The sequence below is a fragment of the Lolium rigidum genome, chromosome 5 (genome assembly GCF_022539505.1).
Source record: "Lolium rigidum isolate FL_2022 chromosome 5, APGP_CSIRO_Lrig_0.1, whole genome shotgun sequence".
In the NCBI taxonomy this organism is placed as follows: domain Eukaryota; kingdom Viridiplantae; phylum Streptophyta; class Magnoliopsida; order Poales; family Poaceae; genus Lolium; species Lolium rigidum.
Genome location: NC_061512.1, coordinates 182,341,768 through 182,359,579, shown reverse-complemented (window position 1 = coordinate 182,359,579; position 17,812 = coordinate 182,341,768). Strand labels below are relative to the sequence as shown.

Below are 17,812 nucleotides of genomic sequence, written 5' to 3'. Positions count from 1 at the left end.
ATTATACCACTTAATTGGAAACTTAAATTCTCGGTGAGAATCTTCGAAAATTTATAACTCGAAAAGGTCAAATATCTTGTTAAAACATGCACAAATTCAAAACTCTACCCAACACAAAAAAATCTCGGAAGGGAAGTGAACAAAGCCCGGCCCACCAAAGTCCAGAAGGCAGCAAAGCCATCCTCACAGGCCCACCACCTACCCCGGCCACCTCGCCATCTCCCTTCTCCCTCCGTCTTCCTCCTATCCAATCCCATCTCCTTCCCTCCCGCGGCGGTCTGCCCCTGCCCCGCCCGCGACCACCTCGCCGCTGCCTCCCTCCCAGCCGCCGCCGGCGCCGGAGATGCAGGCGACGGCCGCATCCTTCCTCGCCCGCCCGCTCCCGCGGCCCAATCGGTGCGCAACGCGGTTTCAGACCCCCCCCCCCTGACTCCTCCCCCTTGTTTAAAATCTCTCTACTATCTTTCTTTTCCGGGTTGCTGACTAAGCCCTGTGCAGCATTGGCAGGGGAAGATATGGGGCGGTGGCGGTGCGCGGAGGCGTCTCAGCGCTGCCGCCGCGCCTGCGGGTGGTGCGGTGCTCTATGAGCCTCTCTATCGGCGCCGGTTCGAGCGACGCCGGAGACAGCGGGTTCAGCTACCGTAAGAGAACTCTTCCAACCCTTGCTCCCACGTGAATGCCCTCGCTGATTTGCCGTATTGTTGGTATTGTTGGTGCACGAGACAAGGAATAATTTAGGGAGGAGAGATGGCATAAGGGTTATGTGATCAATTTAGAGGCACCAGGAAAGAACATGCAGAATGCGGTTTCTGGTTCAGTACTGTATATTTGTTATTAGGTTGGGGATTTTTTTTTGAAGTAGCCATATATTTCATTAGACAATCTGGAGATTACATATATGGTCATCACTCGAGACAAGCATGCTTGTCAAGCAAACTTGCACAAAGAAACCCGCAAGAAGTAAAACTAAAATTCCACCCTTGGAGAAACTTGTGCCTCAGCCGAACTGTAGTCCACCACCGTCCTTCACCGCTGCCAAGGAAGCGTCGAAAAAAGAGGCAAACATCCAACTAATGGAGCATGTTTTTCAGTGTTTGGTTAACTGAAGTAGAAGTTGATATTTTGGTAACCGAGAACTAAACTGAGTTATCTTCATCTAATTGTTGATTTGCTGTATTTCACTACTATACATAAGATTGCATACTATCAGTGACCACAGACTTGGAGCTTATTTACGATATATCAATTCGTGATGAACTTGTGTGGTAACCATGTTTTTCATAGTCACTGTCATAACAAAATTAAATGTGGCCTGCAGCTCTGCTCTAAGTAATCTCTTGTCCTTGAACCTTGGCATGAAAAGCAAATATGTAAGACGAAAGCTTTCATTCATTTAGCTGTGGTAGCTCGTGTCAATTTGTATTTGCCTGTTTCCGCAATTCTTTTTGTTGTAACTCTTGCTTGTTATTATATTGCTACAAATATCCAGATTTGTAGGCTCCAATTTTTTTGTTTGTTTCGACTAAAAGTTTTTCATATGAATTCGTGATGAACTTGTATGATAGCGAAATCTTTCATAGTCAATGCCATAACAAAACTAAATGGGGTCTGCAGCTCTTCTTGCAAGTAATCTTTTGAACCTTGACATGAAAGACAATATGTAGGAAGACAACTTCCATTCATACAACTGTGATAGCTTGTGTCAATTTGTGTTTTGTTGTGACTCTTGGTTGTTATTTTCATTGCTTAGAATGCCCACATTTGTAGACTCCAACTTTTTGTCTGTTTTGACTAAGAGTTCTATTCATCTGAGGTCATCTTCAGCCAAGTTTATGTGTATCTGCAGAGTATGCTCCTGTCTTCCGAAGGTACCGTGAGCGGGATCCCTACAAGCTTCTTGGTGTTGATCGTGATGCATCTGAAGAAGAGATCAGGAGTGCAAAAAACTTTCTAATTCAACAGTATGCTGGGCACGAAGCAAGCGAAGAAGCTATTGAAGGTGCTTATGAGAAGATAATAATGAAGAGCTACCAGCATCGGAAGAAAACAAAAATTAATCTTAAGACCAAGCTATTGAAGCGAGTCGAAGAATCCCCGTCATGGGTTAAGGCTTTGCTTGGATACTTTGAAGTGCCATCAATGGATATTATTTCCAAAAGATTGTTCTTTTTTGCCTTCATCGCCGGATGGAGCATAGCGACTTCTGCTGAGAATGGACCTGCATTCCAGGTATATATGCTTCGGTTATCCTGACCTTTGGAGGTATTCCTTTTCTTGTTTGATGACATGTTGTAGTACCCATGGTTGCTCAAGGAGGCTAACCTAGAGAATATGAAATTTAATTTGTTGATTTCACACAAGTACCAAATTACTTTTCATTAAGTTCTAACCGATCACCAAAATTGTAAAAATACTAACAATTGATGACAGCTGCCCTGTCCATCTAACTCATGTTTCTATATGATACCTGAGAACTTAATAACTTTGGCAATACAAGATCTGCTAAGTCATAGATTTAGAATATATACCATATGGGAAGTTTGAAGCTCTTCCCAGCTTAGGGATCACTTCACTGACAAGTAGTTTATCTTCTGCAGCTTGCGATATCTCTCTTTTCGTGCATATACTTCCTTAATGACAAGATGAAGAACCTTCTCAGAGCCTCCACCACTGGGTTAGCGGATTTTTCTTCAGCCAATGCCTTGACATTTGTCCACAGCATGTTTACTCAGAAATTTGTTCTTGCAGGTTCGGAGTACTTGTCGGTGGCTGGATCATTGGTTCAATGTTGGTCCCTCTTATTCCAACATTTATCATCCCACCTACATGGTCCCTTGAGCTTCTTACCTCGTTGGTTGCATATGTTTTCTTGTTCCTGGGGTCCACTTACCTCAAATGAAACCCCGCCAATCTTGTAACCTGGAACTGTAGAATCGTTGGGAAATTTTGGCAGTCTCTGATATCATCTACTCTTTGTTTCGGGAATTAGGTGAATTAACTGACGGTGCTCTTGAATCCTCTGTTCAGCTCGTACGCTCTTGCGGTATAGCTTTTGTACGACGGTTCCCTCTACTCATTTGGTTAGCTTATTGTTCATATGGGTGCTGTTTCATTTTAGCCCCTGTGCTGCAAGCGAACCATTCTATGGATTGTCTGGAGCTTAGATACTGGTGCTGTCAGATTGTTATTGTATCCTGGAGTTAGAATATCTGCATGTATATGCTGTAGCAAGATTTTTTTGCATCTATTTTGTATGTCTGGTGCAACTTGAAAGAAGCATCTACTTGTAGCAGGATTATCCCCAACATGTTATGCACTGATGATATATTTGCTCCAACATTGTTCTGAAACTGTTTGGTCGAAAAAAAAGTCTTGAAACTGCTGGGGTGCATTATCATTGTTATAAGATTTATGCTAACATTAAAAAACGAAGTAAACAGAAAAACTCATCATTGTGAAAGCCCTATATTACCATATCGGTCATGTCAATGTTCATAAAATTAGTCCAGCTTCATCATGGAAATTAACTCAACAATCAGCATGCATGCCTCCTGAAATTTGGAAGTTCAGGGTCCGTCATATCTCCCTCAATCAATGCTAAAACATACGGTGTCAAAGTCGAAGTTTATTTATTTTTTGAACAACTTGAGGCGCTAAGGCGCCGAATTTTATTCAACTCATAGGCAGTTTATAGCATGTATTACAATTCCCGAAGTTTGCATCTGTTGAACTGCTTCTAAAACTGGACACTGAAGATTTCTGTGAGCTGAATTGGTACAACTGTGAATAGGCTGAGACAAAGATTGTCTGAGAGCCTGATGTGCACAATTTTGAGGTTTGGTAAACTGCAGCTTGCGAAGTAAGATGTAGATTTTTGAGGTCAGCTATCTGTCTTCTAATCTCCCATGGAATCTGATCAAGGGATGAAGCAGCAGCCGCAAGAGCCAGAACTTTGTTATCTGTAAAAAAAGAGTGTCCCTGAATATTCAGTAGAGAGGTTAGACGGGCAGCAAAAAGCATTGCTTCTGCCTCCGCCTGAAGGACCGAGTTAGTCAGTTGAGTTGATGCTTGGATCATGATCATATCTTCTAGTTGATTCCCTTTTAATTGGCAGAACACTCCAATTCCCGTCACCAATACGGACGTCATTTCGGGGGGCTTTCTTCGTTTTCCACGCTGCATCTGTAAAGATCTTGGCTCCTGAAATAAGCAAATCAGTTTTAAGAGTGTCACCTTGCTTTGGTAATTGTTGCTAAGCATGCTTTTGCTTCTGCATTTGGGCCTCCATTTGATCTTGGTTGTCACCCCCCGCTTTTTATCCTTGATTCCCTGCAAGACACCAACCATCTCGAGGTTGTGCATAATAGCATTTGCCATTGAATGAATTTGGATTGGATGTGTTTTTCCCTGTTAAATAAATAGTCATTTCTGGATTTCCATAAGCACCACATGAAGGTTAAAACATTCGAGAGATTCGCATGAGGGTGATTAATGCTTAAGAGTTTGAGAACCATATCAGTAAAGGAAAGGGCATTGTTAATAATATTATCAATCCGAATGTACCAAGGGTGACTAAACCAAGATGCTCTAGCAAAGTTGCATGAGAAGAAAAGATGCATATCAGTTTTCTTCCAAGTCACATCTAGAGCACAGTTTGCTTATATGCTTCAAGTACTTACCTGCTCTAGCTCCAGTTGGTATTGCCCTCCTAAGAAGCCTCCAACCAAAAGTTTGAACTCGAGGCGTAACCTGTTTTTCTTTCCAGACCCTATTGAGCAATTGGACTCTGATTGACCTCCCTCGGTTCTGGTTCTCCATTTTCCTGCAAGTTAGCCAGACACGCTCTGTATGCACTCTTTGTATTGCACTTACCATAGGTGTTAGCTTCCAACAAAGAATGCCTTCCTCCTGTGCTGAAATAATGGGTGTGTTCTTTATTTGAGTAGCTACAGGTTCCTGAAAAAGAACGTCAAGGAGCTGTTCATTCCATTGTTGCTCATTGGGAGTCCACAAATCTCTGACTTGACCTGGATAAGAAAATCCTGCAGGTTGAATTATTAAGGCATCATATATATGGTTCCATCCAGGAAACCACATTGTACTCCAAGTCGAAACCGTTCCCTGTGTTATTTGATAGAAGGAATGAGATTCGAGAATGGGAAGAATTTTAAGTACGGAAGTCTAGCTGATTTTGGGCAATCTGCCTTGGGGCGCCATAGACATGAGTCAGGGAAGTACTTAGATTTGAGAACATAGTGGAGAAAGTTTTCTGGTTGTTCCGCAATACGCCATGCCGCCATGAGAATTAGGGCTTGATTCATAGCTTGTAAGTTTCTGATTCCAAGTCCACCTTCATTTTTTGGAGTGCAAATATCTTTCCAAGCTCGAAGACAAAGGGATTTGGAATTGGATTCTTCTCTGACTCCTATCCACCAAAAGTTTCTAATAATCGCCGTGAGCTTAGCAATGAACTTTTTGGAGAAAAGAATATTCGACATGTAGTAGACCGGGATGGAGGCGAAAACAGATTTGATAAGTTTTAGTCTGGCAGCATGTGAGAGCTTGTCATCTTTGTAAGTGGAGAGTTTGGATTTGAATTTATGAAGGACAAAGTTGTAAGCTAAAGCTCTATCTTTAGGTGGCAGAATGAGAGGACGTCCAAGATGAATAAAAGTGCTGGTCATAGGTGGAACCGGAAAAATTGGAGTAATAGCTTGTGAAGTAGCCAGATCAACATGTTTACTAAAGAGAATACTTGATTTGTTCCAATTCGGAGTTTGACCAGATTGCCTACAAAAGTCTTGAAGAATATTTTTATTTTAGTCGCTTCTTGGAGGCTTGCCTGCATATTAACAAAAAGAAGCGACTGTATGGAGGGGCAATTTGGTCCTAGCACCACACCCGCAAGGTTACTTTGAGACATAGCCAGTTGAAGCGCAATCGAAAGCTCATTTATGGCAAGCAGAAATAAATAAGGAGAAAGAGGACAACCTTGTCAAATCCCCCCGTTTCCTTTAAACTTGGCAAACGGCTGACCATTAATGATGACCGAGAAAGTCAGCGAAGAGACACAAGCATGTATTAAATTAATGAAATGACCATGCAACCCTTTACGTGCCAAGGCGGTAACAATGAAGTTTCATTCTAATATATCAAAGGCCTTAGCTAAATCAATTTTTAACATGAAAGATTTATTTTTCGCTTAAAGCAAAGGAGTGGGTAACTTATTGAGCAATGATGATGTTGTTGGTAATTCTCCTACCCTCAATGAAAGCTTATTGCGAAGGATGAATATAATCCAGAAAGTGAGGTTTTAGTCTATTAGCAAGGCACTTGGCTATAATCTTGTAAATAACATTACACAAACTGATAGGTCGGTAGTCAACCGGAACTAACGGAACAAGTTTCTTAGGAATAAGAGCAATGTGCGTTTCATTAATGTGAGATGGCATGATACCTGATTGAAAGAAGTATCTTACCAGTTGCACCACATCTTGCCCAATCCAATCCCATGTTGGTATATAGAACTCCCCATTAAATCCATCCGGTCCTGGAGATGCATTCCGTTTCATATCCTTGAGAGTTTCCAAGAATTCCTGTTCATATGGTATGCTATAAGTGTAGTCTTTGTCCCAATAAAATGCATGGCATTGTTAGCATTTGTGGAAGAAAATATGGATCTGAAGTAATTCACAAAGGTGTTACTAATTTTGTCAGTCATGAAATGGAGCATATTATTTTCATCTTTAACTCAAACAATAGTATTTCTCCTTCTTCTTTTGATAACATGGAAGAAAGAAGTATTTCCATCTCCATCTTTGGCCCATTGTTTTTTAGCTCTTTGCATACAAAAGTCTGTTAGCTTGGTCATATACTGTTCATACCTGGTTGACAAAGTCATTTGTAAAGCATGATATTGAAGATGTATTTGTTGGGGGGGGATGACCCCCGGTATGCCAAAGGCATGCCAAATCGGATGGTTTGAGCCATCAAGATACCGGTTTAATGTTCGTACCGGAGCACAAAGATAAGAAATTAGCTAAGTAAGGCTAAGCCGGTATCCCCAAGAGGGGTATGCCGGAACCGGGTAAAGAAGATACCGGGCTACCGGAAAGAAGAGCATGTCGGCGGGATCTGGTCAAAGATTTTCTCCAGAGCTAGAAGACAAAGATGAGCTAAGCAAAGTAGCTTTAAACGAAGGGTCGACGATAAAGAGGAGGATGACGATGAAAGAAGCCGGAGGACGTCAGCATCCCCGATTAAAGAAGACCCCGGTGTCATCTATGATTAAAGTAGCTTTGTAAAGTAGTTTGTCTAGTCAAAGATGCCATTAGGGTTTCTTGCCCTGTAAGCCACCCTCTCCCCTATATAAGGAGAGGGGCAGCCCTCTTCACGGGCACAGACGAAGAGAGCAAGGTTTAGACGAACACTTGTACTGAGAAACTTGTAACCTGTTGAGATCAATAAAAAAGATGATCTAGAGCGAGTTCTTCCTTATGTCTTTCTTCTTCAACCTTTAGCCTTGGCTAAGTTCTTGAGGAAACCATCCGGAAGTTCATCCCATCTAATCACAAACCCTCCCCCGAATCCTCTTGCGTCCATTCGGCCCCAACTTAAACCATCCTATGGCATCCGTCCCGTTCACCACGACGACGGTTGGCGCCCACCGTGGGGCATGAAGTGGCGCTTGCTGGAGTACATATTCGGGCGGGCATCCTCGAGGTCGCCGGCGAGCGGACAGTGTCTGCGCTCGTCCAGCGCTTCTACTCCATCGACTTCATCAACAACAACGCGGGCTGCTTCGCCAATGGCGGCATCTTCCCCAAGAACGGCCGCATCATCGAGTTCGGCAGCCACCGCGTCTACTTCGGCACCGTCCCCGTGCGCCAGCGCCTCTCGCCGGTGCTGGTGGCACCGGACCCGCCAAGGTGGCTCTGTGCTGGCCGCGCCGCCGGCAGCGTCGAAGTGATGATGGCTGGCGTGGTCGGCGCGGACAAGGAGGTCGCGGATGAAGGTGCTGGTCGTGCGGCTTCAACCCGTGCGGCCAAGCCACCGCTGGAGCGCGACGCAGGCGCTGCGGGAGCATCTTCCGCACCACCGGCAACGCCACTCCAAGCGGCGATGAACGTGCTGGCAACGCCCATCGCGCAGAACATCGACCCGGCGGCGGCTCAGGCGGAGCTGGAGGCGCAGCGCCAGAAGCTGCTCGCGAACGGCGCCGACATCGTCCGGGCGCAGCGCGAGCTGAACCTAACCCTACGTGAGTACAACGCTGCCCATGGCTTTGCTTCTGTTAGCGCTCATGTTGCTAGGATACCGGAGAACCGGCTTAAAGCTCGCAATCTAGATCAGGATTTGCGTAAGGAAGTTCTTACCGGCAAAAGTACCTCTGCATCTGTTAGCATCGTAGAGAAACCTAAGTACAGCAGCCCGGATAAAACCATAAAAGCTGCTAAGGCTGCAGTAGAGCTGTGTGACTCGCTACTGGGGACGCTCCGGCAAAACAGCAAGAGCGTGTTAGAGAGGCTGCCGGAAACTATCGAGCAGCAAAATGCCGAGCGACTGGCTAAGCCGAACAAGGCCGTGGCCTCAAAATCCGCGCGTTCAACAAAGAATGCCGGAAGCAAGTCCCATGGGCAGGCCTCGTCCCCCATCCGAACGAAGAAGAAGAAAAAGAGATGAACGCACAGCAGATGACTGTGTACGATCCGGTTCTTGCCGGTAAACAACAAGCCGGGCAACACGATGCCGGTAGAAAAAGCCAAGGGGCAAATCGAGGCTACGCCAAAGGAGGCTATGCCGGAAACAATCATGTCGGTAGATACGAAACCGGGCAAAACTATCCGGCTGCAAGGGCAGCATATGATGATGAGGAAATGCCTCCACCAAGGTACCGGCAGGCAAGGGCCGCGGTACCGGAACGTTACGATGAAGCTGACTCAACAAGACTCACCGCTTACCGGAACCCTTTGGGAGAACTGATGTCTACGGGAGCTTCTATTCTTGTAGACAGTGTTGGGCCTCCAAGAGCAGAGGTTTGTAGAACAGCAGCAAGTTTCCCTTAAGTGGATCACCCAAGGTTTATCGAACTCAGGGAGGAAGAGGTCAAAGATATCCCTCTCATGCAACCCTGCAACCACAAAGCAAGAAGTCTCTTGTGTCCCCAACACACCTAATAGGTGCACTAGTTCGGCGAAGAGATAGTGAAATACAGATGGTATGAATAAGTAGTAGCAACGGCACCAGAAAAGTGCTTTGCCCAGGACAGTAAACAAGTAGTAGTAACGCAACAGTAGTAACGCAGTAAAACAGTAAACAAGCGGCGATAGCAGTATTTAGGAACAAGGCCTAGGGATTAGACTTTCACTAGTGGACACTCTCAACATTGATCACATAACAGAATAGATAAATGCATACTCTACACTCTCTTGTTGGATGATGAACACATTGCGTAGGATTACACGAACCCTCAATGCCGGAGTTAACAAGCTCCACAATTCAATGTTCATATTTAAATAACCTTAGAGTGCAAGAAAGATCAACACGACTAAACCAAGTACTAACACAAGCATGCACACTCGTCACCTTCACACTATGTAGGAGGAATAGATCACATCAATACTATCATAATGATAATTAACTCCACAATCTACAAGAGATCGTGATCATAGCATATGCCAAGTACTAACACGGATGCACACACTCGTCACCATTACACCGTGCAGGAGGAATAAACTACTTTAATAACATCACTAGAGTAGCACATAGATAAATTGTGATACAAAACACATTGCAATCATAAAGAGATATAAATAAGCACTTCACTACGCCATTCATAACAGTGAGTAAGTATTCCGTGAAATATAGCCTAAGAGACCCACACGGTGCACACACTGTCACCTTTACACACGTGGGACAAGGAGTCTCCGGAGATCACATAAGTAAAACTCACTTGACTAGCATAGTGACATCTAGATTACAAGCATCATCATATGAATCTCAATCATGTAAGGCAGCTCATGAGATTATTGTATTGAAGTACATAGGAGAGAGATGAACCACATAGCTACCGGTACAGCCCCGAGCCTCGATGGAGAACTACTCCCTCCTCATGGGAGCAAGCAGCGATGATGAAGATGGCGGTGGAGATGGCAGTGGTGTCGATGGAGAAGCCTTCCGGGGCACTTCCCCGCTCCGGCGAGGTGCCGGAACAGAGACTCCTGTCCCCCAGATCTTGGCTTCGCGATGGCGGCGGCTCTGGAAGGTTTTCCGTATCGTGGTTCTTCTCATCAGGGGTTCCGCGACGGAGGCTTTAAGTAGGCGGAAGGGCAACGTGGGGGGCCACACGGGGGCCCCACACCACAGGTCGGCGCGGCCAAGGGCTGGGCCGCGCCGCCCTATGGTGGCAGCCCCTCGTGGCCCCACTTCGTATCCCTTTCGGTCTTCTGGAAGGTTCGTGGCAAAATAGGACCCTGGGTCTTGATTTCGTCCAATTCCGAGAATATTTCGTTACTAGGATTTCTGAAACCAAAAACAGCGTAGAAACGAGAACTGGCTCTTCGGCATCTTGTTAATAGGTTAGTTCCCAAAAATGCACGAATATGACATAAAGTGTGCATAAAACATGTAGGTATCATCAATAATATGGCATGGATCATAAGAAATTATCGATACGTCGGAGACGTATCAAGCATCCCCAAGCTTAGTTCGCTCGTCCCGAGCGGGTAAAACGATAACAAAGATAATTTCTGAAGTGACATGCCATCATAACCTTGATCATACTATTTGTAAACATATGTAGTGGATGCAACGATCAAAACAATGGTAATGACATGAGTAAACAAGTGAATCATAAAGCAAAGACTTTTCATGAATAGTACTTCAAGACAAGCATCAATAAGTCTCGCATAAGAGTTAACTCATAAAGCAATAAATCAAAGTAAAGGTATTGAAGCAACACAAAGGAAGATTAAGTTTCAGCGGTTGCTTTCAACTTGTAACATGTATATCTCATTGATAATTGTCAACATAGAGTAATATAACAAGTGCAATATGCAAGTATGTAGGAATCAATGCACAGTTCACACAAGTGTTTGCTTCTTGAGGTGGAAAGAGATAGGTGAACTGACTCAACATAAAAGTAAAAAAGAAAGGTCCTTCAAAGAGGAAAGCATCGATTGCTATATTTGTGCTAGAGCTTTTATTTTGAAAACATGAAACAATTTTGTCAACGGTAGTAATAAAGCATATGAGTTATGAAAATTATATCTTACAAGTTGCAAGCCTCATGCATAGTATACTAATAGTGCCCGCACCTTGTCCTAGCTTGGACTACCGGATCTTTGCAATGCACATGTTTTAACCAAGTGTCACAATGGGGTACCTCCATGCCGCCTGTACAAAGGTCTAAGGAGAAAGCTCGCATTTTGGATTTCTCGCTTTTGATTATTCTCAACTTAGACATCCATACCGGGACAACATGGACAACGGATAATGGACTCCTCTTTAATGCATAAGCATGTGACAACAATTATTATTCTCATATGAGATTGAGGATATATGTCCAAAACTGAAACTTCCACCATGAATCATGGCTTTAGTTAGCGGCCCAATGTTCTTCTCTAACAATATGCATGCTCCAACCATTAAGGTGGTAGATCTCTCTTACTTCGGACAAGACGGACATGCATAGCAACTCACATGATATTCAACAAAGAATAGTTGATGGCGTCCCCGAAGCATGGTTATCGCACAACAAGCAACTTAATAAGAGATAAAGTGCATAAGTACATATTCAATACCACAATAGTTTTTAAGCTATTTGTCCCATGAGCTATATATTGCAAAGGTGAATGATGGAATTTTAAAGGTAGCACTCAAGCAATTTACTTTGGAATGGCGGATAAATACCATGTAGTAGGTAGGTATGGTGGACACAAATGGCATAGTGGTTGGCTCAAGTATTTTGGATGCATGAGAAGTATTCCCTCTCGATACAAGGTTTAGGCTAGCAAGGTTATTTGAAACAAACACAAGGATGAACGGTGCAGCAAAACTCACATAAAAGACATATTGTAAACATTATAAGACTCTACACCGTCTTCCTTGTTGTTCAAAACTCAATACTAGATATTATCTAGACTCTAGAGAAACCAAATATGCAAACCAAATTAGCAAGCTCTAAGTGTTTCTTCATTAATGGGTGCAAAGTATATGATGCAAGAGCTTAAACATGAGCACAACAATTGCCAAGTATCAAATTATCCAAGACATTTTAGAGTTACTACATGTAGCATTTTCCAATTCCAACCATATAACAAATTAACGAAGAAGAAACTTCGCCATGAATACTATGAGTAGAGCCTAAGGACATATTTGTCCATATGCTCCAGCGGAGCGTGTCTCTCTCCCATAAAGTGAATGCTAGGATCCATTTTATTCAAACAAAACAAAAACAAAAACAAACCGACGCTCCAAGCAAAGTGCATAAGGTGTGACGGAACCTGATAATGTTGTCGATGAAGAAGGGGATGCCTTGGGCATCCCCAAGCTTAGACGCTTGAGTCTTCTTAGAATATGCAGGGGTGAACCACCGGGGCATCCCCAAGCTTAGAGCTTTCACTCTCCTTGATCATATTGCATCATACTCCTCTCTTGATCCTTGAAAACTTCCTCCACACCAGACTCGAAACAACTCATTAGAGGGTTAGTGCACAATAAAAATTAACATGTTCAGAGGTGACACAATCATTCTTAACACTTCTGGACATTGCATAAAGCTACTGGACATTAATGGATCAAAGAAATTCATCCAACATAGCGAAAAAGGCAATGCGAAATAAAAAGGCAGAATCTGTCAAAACAGAACAGTCCGTAAAGATGGATTTTATTAGGCCACTAGACTTGCTCAAATGAAAATGCCCAAATTTAATGAAAGTTGCGTACATATCTGAGGATCATGCACGTAAATTGATTTAATTTTCTGAGCTACCTACAGGGAGGTAGACCCAGATTCGTGACAGCAAAGAAATCTGGAACTGCGCAGTAATCTAAATCTAGTACTTACTTTACTATCAAAGACTTTACTTGGCACAACAAAACATAAAACTAAGATAAGGAGAGGTTGCTACAGTAGTAAACAACTTTCAAGACACAAATATAAAACAAAGTACTGTAGCAAAATAACACATGGGTTATCTTCCAAGAAGTTCTTTCTTTATAGCCGTTAAGATGGGCTCAGCGGCTTTAATGATGCACTCGCAAGAAATAGTAGTTGAAACAAAAGAGAGCATCAAGAGGCAAATTCAAAACACATTTAAGTCTAACATGCTTCCTATGCATAGGAATCTTGTAAATAAACAAGTTCATGAAGAGCAAAGTGACAAGCATAGGAAGATAAAACAAGTGTAGCTTCAAAAATTTCAGCACATAGAGAGGCATTTTAGTAACATGAAAATTTCTACAACCATATTTTCTTCTCTCATAATAACTTTCAGTAGCATCATGAGCAAACTCAACAATATAACTATCACATGAAGCTTTCTTATCATGAGTCTCATGCATAAAATTATTACTCTCCACATAAGCATAATCAATTTTATTAGTAATAGCGGGAGCAAATTCAACAAAGTAGCTATCATTATTATTCTCATCAAGTGTAGGAGGCATAGTATAATCACAATAAAATTTACTCTCCATAGTAGGTTGTACCAAAAGACCAGTATTATAATCATCATAAATAGGAGGCAAAGTATCATCAAAGAAAATTTTCTCCTCAATGCTTGGGGGACTAAAAAGATCATGAAAACCAGCTTCCCCAAGCTTAGAACTTTCTACATTATCATCAACAATGGTGTTCAAAGCGTTCATACTAATATTACTACCGACATGCAAATAAGATTCCATAGGTTTTTTAATTTTCGCATCAAACAATCCATGTTTTAAATCAGGAAATAGAATAAGAAGCTCATTGTTGTCCATTATGCCAAACTAGTGTAAACAAGAAACAAAAAGATGCAATTGCAGGATCTAAAGGAAATAGCTTCGAGCACAAACACAACGGCGCCGAAAAAGTACTCTTACCCGGGACCGGAGTATGAGAGCCTTTTACCTTTCCTCCCCGGCAACGGCGCCAGAAAAGTGCTTGATGTCTACGGGAGCTTCTATTCTTGTAGACAGTGTTGGGCCTCCAAGAGCAGAGGTTTGTAGAACAGCGGCAAGTTTCCCTTAAGTGGATCACCCAAGGTTTATCGAACTCGGGGAGGAAGAGGTCAAAGATATCCCTCTCATGCAACCCCTGCAACCACAAAGCAAGAAGTCTCTTGTGTCCCCAACACACCTAATAGGTGCACTAGTTCGGCGAAGAGATAGTGAAATACGAGTGGTATGAATAAGTAGTAGCAACGGCACCAGAAAAGTGCTTTGCCCGGGACGAGTAAACAAGTAGTAGTAACGCAGCGGTAGTAACGCGATGAAAACAAGTAAACAAGCGGCGATAGCGATATTTAGGAACAAGGCCTAGGGATTAGACTTTCACTAGTGGACACTCTCAACATTGATCACATAACAGAATAGATAAATGCATACTCTACACTCTCTTGTTGGATGATGAACACATTGCGTAGGATTACACGAACCCTCAATGCCGGAGTTAACAAGCTCCACAATTCAATGTTCATATTTAAATAACCTTAGAGTGCAAGAAAGATCAACACGACTAAACCAAGTACTAACACAGCATGCACACTGTCACCTTCACACTATGTAGGAGGAATAGATCACATCAATACTATCATAATGATAATTAACTCCACAATCTACAAGAGATCGTGATCATAGCATATGCCAAGTACTAACACGGATGCACACACTGTCACCATTACACCGTGCGGGAGGAATAAACTACTTTAATAACATCACTAGAGTAGCACATAGATAAATTGTGATACAAAACACATTGCAATCATAAAGAGATATAAATAAGCACTTCACTACGCCATTCATAACGAGTTAGTAAGTATTCCGTGAAATATAGCCTAAGAGACCCACACGGTGCACACACTGTCACCTTTACACACGTGGGACAAGGAGTCTCCGGAGATCACCTAAGTAAAACTCACTTGACTAGCATAGTGACATCTAGATTACAAGCATCATCATATGAATCTCAATCATGTAAGGCAGCTCATGAGATTATTGTATTGAAGTACATAGGAGAGAGATGAACCACATAGCTACCGGTACAGCCCCGAGCCTCGATGGAGAACTACTCCCTCCTCATGGGAGCAGCAGCGGTGATGAAGATGGCGGTGGAGATGGCAGGTGGTGTCGATGGAGAAGCCTTCCGGGGGCACTTCCCCGCTCCGGCAGGGTGCCGGAACAGAGACTCCTGTCCCCCAGATCTTGGCTTCGCGATGGCGGCGGCTCTGGAAGGTTTTCCGTATCGTGGTTCTTCTCATCAGGGGTTCCGCGACGGAGGCTTTAAGTAGGCGGAAGGGCAACGTGGGGGGCCACACGGGGCCCCACACCACGGTCGGCGCGGCCAAGGGCCGGGCCGCGCCGCCCTATGGTGGCAGCCCCTCGTGGCCCCACTTCGTATCCCTTTCGGTCTTCCGGAAGGTTCGTGGCAAAATAGGACCCTGGGTCTTGATTTCGTCCAATTCGAGAATATTTCCTTACTAGGATTTACGAAACCAAAAACAGCAGAAACGACAGATCGGCTCTTCGGCATCTTGTTAATAGGTTAGTTCCAGAAAATGCACGAATATGACATAAAGTGTGCATAAAACATGTAGGTATCATCAATAATATGCCATGGATCATAAGAAATTATCGATACGTCGGAGACGTATCGATCACCATAAGGAGTCTGGTCGAGCACGCCGCGGGACCGGCGATGCCCGGAAGGCTTGCTCCATCGACACCACGCCATCTTCATCAACGCTGCTTGTCTCCCATGAGGAGGAGTAGTTCTCCATCGAGGCTCGGGGCTGTACACGGTAGCTATGCTTGGTTAATCTCTCTCCTATGGCCTGGTCAATAATCTCATGAGCTGCCTTACATGATTGAGATTCATATGATGATGCTTGTAATCTAGTTGTCATTATGCTAGTCAAGTGGGTTTACTTATGTGATCTCGGAGACTCCTTGTCCCACGTGTGTAAGGTGACGAGTGTGTGCAGCCGTGTAGGTCTCTTAGGCTATATTTCACGAGTACTTATTCAACATTATGAATGGCATAGTGAAGTGCTTTGTTATATCTCTTTATGATTGCAATGTGTTTTGTATCTACAATTTATCCATGTGCTATAGTGATGTTATTAAAGTAGTTTATTCCTCACCTGATTTGATATCGTCCAACGTATCCATAATTTCTGTTGTTCCATAGCGTTTTATGACAATGCCCATGTTTGCTTCACTTTATGATGATTTCATGCATTTTCCGGAACTAACCTATTAACAAGATGCCACGAGTGCCGGTTCCTGTTTCTCTGTTCATTTTTCGTTCCCGAGAAGGTTGTTGCGGGCAATATTCTCGGGTCGGCCGAAACGAAGGCCAAACCTCCTATTTCTCCCGGAGGCGTCGAACCACCGAAGAAGAGTCGGAGAGGGGCCGAGAGGGCCACCACACCATAGGGGCGGCGCGGCTGGCACAGGCCGCGCCGGCTGTGGTGTGGCGCCCCAGTGCCCCACTGCGTTGCCTCTTCGCCTATAAGATCCCTTTCGACCTAAAAACACCGTACCTCTTGACGAAACTCGAGAAAGACTCCGGGCGCCGCCACCATCGCGAAACTCCAATTCGGGGACGAAGTCTCTGTTCCGGCACCTGCCGGGACGGGGAAGTGCCCGGAAGCCATCTCCATCAACGCCATCGCCTCCATCATGCTCACGTGAGTAGTTCCCCCATGGACTACGGGTTCTAGTGTAGCTAGTTGGTATTCTCTCTCCCCATGTACTTCAATACAATGATCTCATGAGCTGCCTTACATGATTGAGATTCATCGATGTAATCGGTGTTGTGTTTGTCGGGATCCGATGGATTGTTACGTTATGATTGTCTATCTACAAAGTTTATGAAGTTATTGTTGCTTGCAATCTTGTTGTGTTTAATGCTTGTCACTAGGGCCCGAGTGGCATGATCTTAGATTTGAGCTCTATACTTATTGCTTAGATTGTATCTACAAGTTGTATGCACATGTCAACTGTCGGAACCAAAGGCCCCGAAGTGACGGAAATCGGGACAATCGGAGGGATGGCGGTGATGTGAGGGACACATGTTTTCACGGAGTGTTAATGCTTTGCTCCGGTGCTCTATTAAAAGGAGTACCTTAATATCCAGTGAGTTTCCCTTGAGGCCGGCTACCACCGGCTGGTAGGACAAAAGATGTTGTGCAAGTTTCTCATTGCGAGCACGTACGACTATTATTGGAAAACATGCCTACATGATTAATGATCTTGATATTACTATCTTAATGCTATTTCAATCCTATCAATTGCCCATTGTAATTTGTTCACCCAACGCTTGTTATTGGAGAGTTACCACTAGTGTAGATAGCTGGGAACCCCGGTCCATCTTTCATCATCATATACTCGTTCTATATGTCAAGCTTGTTTTCGGTGCCATTGCTCTCATATTACTATTACTCTTGCTTTGTGTTACTCTTGTTACTACTGCTCTCATATCACTCTGCTACTTTCACATCACCCCTTGTTGCTAGTGCTTTTCCAGTGCAGGCTGAATTGACAACTCGAGTTGTTAAGGCTTATAAGTATTCTTTACCTCCCCTTGTGTCGAATCAATAAATTTGGGTTT

The 17,812-nt window shown here is 43.7% G+C and overlaps 1 protein-coding gene across 1 annotated transcript; it reads left to right on the top strand.

Annotated features, from left to right (window-relative positions):
• Nucleotides 1–328: 328 nt before the first annotated feature.
• LOC124652931 (protein CHAPERONE-LIKE PROTEIN OF POR1, chloroplastic-like) lies at nucleotides 329–2,965 on the top strand. Its single transcript, XM_047191980.1, has 5 exons — nucleotides 329–396; nucleotides 499–641; nucleotides 1,847–2,229; nucleotides 2,598–2,674; nucleotides 2,749–2,965. Exons 1-5 carry the CDS (start codon nucleotides 344–346, stop codon nucleotides 2,897–2,899), a joined length of 807 nt encoding a protein of 268 aa, XP_047047936.1. The 5' UTR covers nucleotides 329–343; the 3' UTR covers nucleotides 2,900–2,965.
• Nucleotides 2,966–17,812: the final 14,847 nt, after the last annotated feature.

What these genes read in the sequence shown, in the direction of transcription:
- LOC124652931 (XM_047191980.1), top strand. Translation starts at nt 344, where the DNA reads ATGCAGGCGACGGCCGCATCCTTCCTCGCCCGCCCGCTCCCGCGGCCC. An exon ending in CCGCTCCCGCGGCCCAATCG is followed by an intron (nt 397 to 498) that starts GTGCGCAACGCG and finishes AGCCCTGTGCAG; the next exon opens with CATTGGCAGGGGAAGATATG. An exon ending in CTCAGAGCCTCCACCACTGG is followed by an intron (nt 2,675 to 2,748) that starts GTTAGCGGATTT and finishes TTGTTCTTGCAG; the next exon opens with GTTCGGAGTACTTGTCGGTG.